Below are 8,450 nucleotides of genomic sequence, written 5' to 3' on the forward strand. Positions count from 1 at the left end.
GGCTGGTGGGTTTGAACCACCAGCCTTCTGATTAGCAGTCAAGTGCCTTAGGCACTATGCTACCAGAGCTCCTATTAGGAATTACAGGAAATAGCAAATCCCCAATAATTCAATTACTTCTAATTTCTTGGAAATTCTTAAAAGGAACATAGTGTGAAAATATAATCATTGTGCTTTATCATTTTACAAAGTCTTTTTCATATTTCTTATTACTTTGACCTGACAGTGACAGAATTTTTACCCTCCTGGGTCATCATAATCAAAGTGCACCATTATTATTTGATGTCACACTACTATGAGAAATGAAAATATACTAAATACTTCATGGGAGAACCTGGGTGATGCAAACAGTTAATACATTCAGCTCCTAACTGAACGTTGGAAATTTGCATCCACCCAATGTGCCTCAGAAGAAAGGTTTAGCAATCTACTTGTGAAAAATCAGCCTTTGAAAACCCTATGGAGCACAGTGCTACTCTGACATGGGACTACCATGAGCAATTGGTTTTGATTTGTTTTGTTAAAATACTTTATATGCTGTTGTTAGTGCCAGTCTTATGCTTAGTGTAATAAGGTCTTCTAAAGATCTCAACTTTTGAAAAATTACATTTATACTTAATTTTCACACATTCCTCATCAGTGTATTTTCAACATTTAATTAGTTATATGCTTTCATATCTAAGTTTTTAGTTACTCTTTTTTTTTTTTTTTTCCTTGAAGTAACAACAAAATTTAGAAAATGCAGGTAAGGAACTTCTTTAAGAATTATAGATTAGTATGATTTAATGTGTTATATATATAATGCTTTTCTAAGTAATATGTATATATCATCTCTTTCAATCACATAGAAACCTAGTGAGGAAGAGTATAATGAACATATTCCATTTTGATGTAGAAAATAAAATGAAATGCAGCTAAACAATGTAGTAAGCTGGTAATGAAGATAAAACTAAATTCATCTTCCTTAATTCCTAGTCAAGTGTTAAACTCAATTTTTCTATATTTAATAGATTAAAAAATGCAGTCCATTATAAATGAGCTGATTCTAACTTATAGCAACCCTGTAGGACAGAGTAGAGCTGCCCCATAGGATTTCCAACCGTCCCATCTTTCTCCCTCTGAGCAGCTGGTGGCTTCAAATTGTCAACTTTCGGGTTTAAAATCCACCACCATCCAGTCATTTCTGACTCATAGTTACAAGGCTCTAAATTGTTATGGAAGTGGATTGTCTCATCTCCTTTCCATGGAGAAGCTGGTGGGTTTCAATCGACAGCCTTGTGGTTATCAGATAAATGTCTTACCCACTAAGCCAACAGAGCTCCTTGTTGTACCACCACAGTTCCTTATTTAATAGATTTTATTTTGTTGTAGATGAGAGAATGTTTGACTTTAAAAAGCTGCAAAAAATAAATAATAATAATAATAATAATAGCAAAAAAATACCTACTCATTTTAATTAAAATGCAGCAGCAAGCCTTTTTAATGTAAATATGTATTATTTATAATAACCTCTACTGAGGACTAAAATATTGTGCATATTATGCTTTTTTTCTTTTTTAATTTTTGTTGTGATTTGGGTGAAAGTTTACAGAGCAAATTCATTTTCCATACAGCAGCTCACACACACTCTGACTCATGACATTGACTGGAATTTCCCACAGTGCAACAGCTTTGTTCCCAGTTCCTCCCCATAGTTACCTCTTCCCTGTGTCCTTCCCTCCCATGAATTCCTGGCCCCAGAACTGTCTCCCTATGCATACACAGCCTTTCTAATCTCCCATGATTGATATCTCCAAGGAGTGTATCTACCTAATGTAAATGTTCAGCTTATATGCCTGTCTTTTGTTTGGCTGGCAGCCACAGGAGTGGGCATATTATACTCTTTTAAAGAATTATCTATGTGTCATCAAATTGACAACACCATTTGGAAGGATAGATAAGAACTTTAAGGGGACAGTGAGTTTGTTTTAATGATGGTGAAAATTTGGAAAAGTTATTGTGAAAGGCAAAATGACTAGAAAAATGTAACCAATATTACTGAATTGGACAAGCAGTTGTTGAAGCAGTATGTTTTGTTTTGTATATGAAAATATGGTGAAAACCACAAAGTAAAAATAAATAGAAATGCAAAATATATATATATGTATTTAATACTGTTTTTATGATGCCACAGTTTGTTACTGGTGAAATGAGACTAAACTTGAAAAGCATGATTTCTTCCTTTGCCCTATGTCTGCATCATAAGTGATTGGGTAGACATAACAAATATAGTTGATCATTAAAAATGTCACAGAACTCTTGCTTCTGCACTTAAGCAGTTTCTAATTTTTGTGTGTGTGTAAGTGGAATTTCTTTAAACAACTATTTAATAGGTTAGCTAAATATCTGTTTATATATTAAATCTATTTGAAATCACACGTAGAGCAAGATTGGAATATGTACCAATTTCTGTGCACAAATTTCTCTTTTCTCTAATGATAACTTATTTCCTATCTGCTTTATAATAAATCCTGACCTCTTGTATATGTCCAGGCCATAGTCAATGCTCCCCTAACCCCTACCTGAGCCATCTCCTCTCCCCACCGTGTTCTTAGTAGCTCTGCCCAAAACCTCAGGCAGAATCAGTTGTGCATTTACAATTCTAAAATCAAAAATCCAGCATTTTCCTTGGCTGAGGAGTCCATGTGGCAGGACACAATCATCCCATTATATATCTGATGTCAACATTGTGTGAAATTGCCCCATGCACAAAAACTTTTGATTTTACTTATTTGTAGTAAAACAGAAATAATGGAGAAAGTACTGTTTCCCTAATATCCTATAATGTTTTACTATAAATGAACAAGCAAAAGAACCTTAATAAGTATCTGGAATATTTGACTGACTGAAAATAATTCTCTACAAATTCTATCACCTAAAGTCAGATTAAACAGATAATTAGAAAATGTAAAAATCACATGATGTTATCTGATGTCAAAACATTAATTTTCTCCATACTTTAAACTTCATTTTCAACATACTGTAACACTCACTAAGAAAACAATTATAAATATTCTGACCATAAATAAAAACTTTTATTATTAACTCAATCTTTTTCTTAAAAAGAGACACCTTTTATATTGCAACTAAAAGTACCACAAAGAAAAATTTTCTTAATTTTTAAACACAACTTTCAAGATGCAGAAATTCAGACATCTAATTTGTATTGCTCTTAATGTAAACTGAAGGGGTATATTTGACAATAAGTCACAAATCTACTTTCAGGTTAAGGGAAAAAAATCTAAATTTTTATTAAACATTGATTTTGGCAGAAAATTATCAATATATGTTCACATTATTTTGGATGAGTTGTTTATTATCTTTACTCCTTAGTAAAAAATAAGAGATACTAAAATTCTTTACATCAAAATATACAGATTTCTTTTGACTGATAATTTCTTTCTCCTATCTATCTACACAAAACAAAGAATACTCTCCCACCCTATTCATGAATGTATTCCTCAACCTACCTTGGTAATGGTTTCATGAAGGTTGAAAAAAGGATCCATTTCTTCAATTTTTGTTGCATGGTTAGGAAAAAAGGCCTCAGTGAGAAAGCTCGGACCCTGTGGCAAATTAGAAAAAAAACACTTAAAATTCTTCATTGATTTTGTTTGTCAAGTGCTTATTGGATTTTCTTTAAAGATTCAAAAGGACTCTAAATTGCTTTAAGGTTTTTGATGATTGTTGGACGTCATTCTTCTAATTTAATTAAGCCATCACAGATTATTAGTAAATTAAAAGAAGAGTAAGATTGTATAACTCTTGACATTACATGTATTCACAAAATTATGGCTTCTTCCTTAAAAAAGGTAATTATTGAGAGTGTCCAACTTTTTTTTTCTCCCAAATGGCAAATTTTATGTAGAGTAAGACAACTTGAATATAAAACTCATATCTGAAATCTCTTCTCTATTTTTATATTATATTGTATGTTTGAAAACTGTTAGGAATTTTTCTGATAAATATGATGACCAACTAGAAAAGCCTATATAAAAGTCAGCCTGATATTTTAAATATTGTAAAACTTCAAATCAGTACTCAAATATGCTTGGGGTATAACTGCTTCATGGCTTTATATGCTGCTGATAACAGAGTTTAACAGACCTTTAGTTTTACAGTGGTAGAAACGAATCACATATTTTATAATTATTTTATTTTGTTTTTGCACACATACCAAGGAGAAATGGAATGCTAGTACTAACCCTATCCACAACAATGTTCTGTATTATCAATATCAGCGCTTAATGGGATGCTATTTAACATATAAATATAGCTGAAAACTGGAAGGAATTATGATTACTTAAACTAGCAAACAGAAGACTTACAACAGGATATGTGTGTGGATGGATGCATGCATATAAGGATAAGATATATATTTAGATAGACAGATGATATAGATAGATAGATGATGGATAGATAGAAAAATAGGTATCTTTCTGAAGGCTATCATAGGGAAGAGAGATAAACCCAACCTACATCAATAACTCACTACTAACAGAGCAACAAATTTAAGTGAAATTTTATTAGAAATATTTATTAAAGCTTTCCAAGAGCAAAACAGATTACTTTGAAATATAACACTGGTAGAATGGAAAGTTAGGATGGTGTAGTTGAGGAGCTTGGAAGTCATAAAATTGAGAACTGAAAACACCATCATTCTAATTCTCCTTTTCAGAATATCCTTAGGATATTTTGTCTTATTTTCTATTTTCACCTACTAGTTTCAGATGGATAATTTCCAAATGTCATATGTTCTACTTTCTATGTTAAACAATTCTAGGACCAGAAGTACTTTTCCTCTGCTATGTCAAATAATACTGAGATCAAGCACAACTAACCTAGCTGCTTGCTCCACTTTATATCCAGTTTTGGATAACAAGAATCAACCTAAGAGTTTACCTCTCGAGCTTATTTACCAAAATCTGTCTCATGTTCCTCACGTGTTCACCAATCTAAAACTAACATGTAATAAATTCTGCCCAGTACCAATCACTACATCATTTCATAAGATGTGCCATAAAATCACACAGCCATAATATCCTATAAATATTTTTCTTTAATTTCTCCATTTTGAGCCACTACTAAGATTCAAGCAGGTATTCAGCCTGACTATACTAAGTGTAATAAAATTTGCTTATCAACAGGGTTTTCTGAAGGTCCTTTTGACAGTCAACATTGACATAGGATATAATTTTGGTTTTACCATTTAACAACTACAACATCTTAATTCTCTTAATTAAAAAAAAAAATCAGTTACCTTATTATAAAGTAATTTATAGGTAGATAGATACCTTATTATAAGGTATCTTACTTGGATAAGAACTTATATTTCATAGAGATGCTTTCAATTGTCCAATATCTGACACATAACAGATATTATGCCATTGGCATTGATTATTTTGCTGAAAACAATGAAAATTGTGATGATGATGGGGGAGGTGATGATGGTCATGGTGATGATGGTAATATAAGCAATAAGGATTTTTCAGTAACATCAGACATACAATTTGCACTGAAGTGCAGATAATTTGAAGTTCCTGTCTATGACCTGATTAAAAAAAAAAGGAAATAATTTGAATTTAGATATGTTTATTTGTCCAAATAGAGATAACTTTGATTTCACACTAGTGCAAGTATGTCATTGATGATTTGTTACATTCATTTTCATTTAATAATTAAGGTTCAAAGTCCTTTAAAAAATTGTCTCAAGGGTAACTTTAAATAAAGTGGTGACAAAAAGTATTTTATTAGTTTACTTAGCAAATTTTAATTATAAATAGTTTAAAGGTAAAATATCAGTCAGTCTTAAAGTGAATGATCCCATAAGAATGTAAGTTGGACATTATAATTAATGAGATTGTTATTGAACTTTCAATTATTCAGTGGCAGAATATATTAATTTAAAATTATCCATATGTGCCTTGTTCTCCAATGTATTTCTATTTTCTCTTGCTCTTTCACCTACTTCTTGCCATATCATTCCTTGTTTCTGGTTTCTCATCTTTTGAATCATTTTTTTAAAGGTATTCATTTAAAATTTACTATGTGCTTAGTATTATGCCAAATGCAGAACATTTTCCTGGATCTCATGGACTTGAATGGGATGTTTTTGATCTCTGAAAATATAAAGGCATCTCTATACGCTACAACTTTTTTTGTATATCAGCGAATATAACAATTGTGTTTAGTAGAAAGGTATTTATACACACTGACATAAAAATCAGAAGATTAAAAAAAAAGTATATCCATTTCGTGAAATTTTTCTTCTGCTGTTATATTAACTATTGATTATGTTTGCTTAATTGTAGTCAATATTTGTAGGTGAAGAAGAAGGTACAGTAACTTTAACAATTTAGCAAGTTGTTTTTGTTTAAAACAATTGATTGGTAGATTGAAAAATGAGCACACACTGATATATGGCAGGTGATTTTTATAAGAATTATGACGAAACAGAAAATTTAAATAGATGGCTATCGAAGCAATGTTGTAAGAAAGAGTAAGAATGTAAGTTTTGATAATTTAGAAGGTGAGTTTGATGTTTTAGATAAAATTGGTCATTTCTGGAGGAATTAAAAAAGATAGAATCAATCCAAACATCTATGATCAATTGACCTTTGTCAAGGGTGTCAAAGTCATTCAATTGAGAATGAGCTCTCTCCTCAACAAATGGTACTGGGAAAACTGGTTTTCCACATGCAGAAAAGTGAAACAAGATTCATACACCAAAACACCAAACACCAAAACTGATTCAAAATGGATCAAGGATCTAAATGTTAAAACTAAAATCATAAAAGTCTTGGAAGCAAATATAGGAACAAATATTTAGGACTTAATTTTTTTCAAAGATAGATTATCAAACACAACATAAAATGCTTGAGCAACAGAAAACAAAACAGATAACTGAGAGTTCATTAAAATTAATACTTAAGTTCAACAAAAGACTATATCAAAGAATAAAGAGACCAAAAAGACTGGTAAAAAATCTTTGGGAATGGTATAACTGATAAGGGTCTAATATCCAAAACAAATAGAAATCTTCTACAACTTAGCAACAAAAAGACAACCCAGTCAAAATCTAAGAGCACAGACACTTCAACAAAGAGGACATTCAAATAGACAACAGATACATTAAAAAAATTCTCAACATCATTATCCATCAGAGAAATGCAAATCAAGACCATATGAAATATTATTTCACTCCCAGTAGAATGATCAAATTTAAAAATAAACAAACAAACAAAACAAAAAATAAAAAGTGTTAGAGGAGATGTGGACAAATTGGAACCCTCATCCATTGCTGGTAGAATATGCAACAACATCACTACAGAAGTAGATTGCCCTATCTTCCTTCTGAGGAGTGGCTGGTGGGTTTGAACTGCCAGCCTTCTGATTAGTAGTCAAATACCATAGGTACTGTGCCACCAGTACTCCCCATATCTATATGTGTATGTATGTATATGCGTGTGTGCATATAAGGACTTCAAACCTTAATTATTAAGTGAAAATTAATGTAACAAATCATAAATGACATAGTTGCACTAGTATAAAATAAAATTTATCTCTATTTGGACAAATACACATATGTACACATATATACACATATATATACATACATATGGAAGCTCTGGTAGCATAGTACCTAAGGTACTTGACTGCTAACCAGAAGGCTGGTGGTTCGAACCCACCAGTCACTCCTCAGAAGGAAGGTTGGGCAATCAATCTACTTTCGTAGTGATACTGCCTCGGCAACCCAAGGAGGGGTTGCTATGAGACGGGTCTGACTCCACGGCACATAACAACAACAACAAGGCAAGCATAGCAAGAGATAAATGGGTAAACAAAGTTTCCGAGGCAGTATCACTACAGAAGTAGATTGCCCAACCATGAAAATGTTAGAGATGGAATTATAGGACAAGTGTAAGGAGATTCATGAGGGTGGGAATTTATGTAGTCAAAATAATAGATAATGCCTGAGAATGAATAATCAATGTTACAAAGGAAATAAAGAAATAGAATAAGATGAAGATGAAATTATTCACTGTCTGCAATATTTCAAAGATCTCTGACATTTTTTTCAGAGAAGTTTCTGTTGAATCTTGGGAACAGGACTCAAGATATAATCGATTAAGCAGTGATTGTGATGAGACATAGAGACATCAAATGTTAAGTTACAATAATTTTTCTAGAAATTAAGACTGGTTTGAGAAGATTACAGAAATAGATCATTAGGTATAGGGAGTTAAGAAGTCAAGGAAACGTGGTATTTGTTGTATTTTAGATAGGACTGAGATAACACTTTGAATCTGAGGGAAAGGATACAGTAGCTAAGGAGAAATTAAAACATACAGAAAATATTTGGGGAAATTATTAGATCATGAGAAGAATTCAAATTCTGTGAAGTAATCCAG

The 8,450-nt window shown here is 31.8% G+C and overlaps 1 protein-coding gene across 1 annotated transcript in view; it reads right to left on the minus strand.

The window, feature by feature from the left end:
* The window catches only part of NAALADL2 (N-acetylated alpha-linked acidic dipeptidase like 2), a 1,092,303-nt gene that overhangs the window by 252,075 nt on the left and 831,778 nt on the right, over positions 1-8,450 (minus strand). The window contains exon 11 of the mRNA XM_007948094.2: positions 3,510-3,605. Coding sequence (XP_007946285.2) covers positions 3,510-3,605 — 96 coding nt within the window. The remainder of the gene's footprint in view (positions 1-3,509; positions 3,606-8,450) is intronic.

Source organism: Orycteropus afer, unplaced genomic scaffold (genome assembly GCF_000298275.1).
Source record: "Orycteropus afer afer isolate SDZICR_OR568_19922 unplaced genomic scaffold, OryAfe1.0 scaffold00202, whole genome shotgun sequence".
NCBI classification, from domain to species: domain Eukaryota; kingdom Metazoa; phylum Chordata; class Mammalia; order Tubulidentata; family Orycteropodidae; genus Orycteropus; species Orycteropus afer.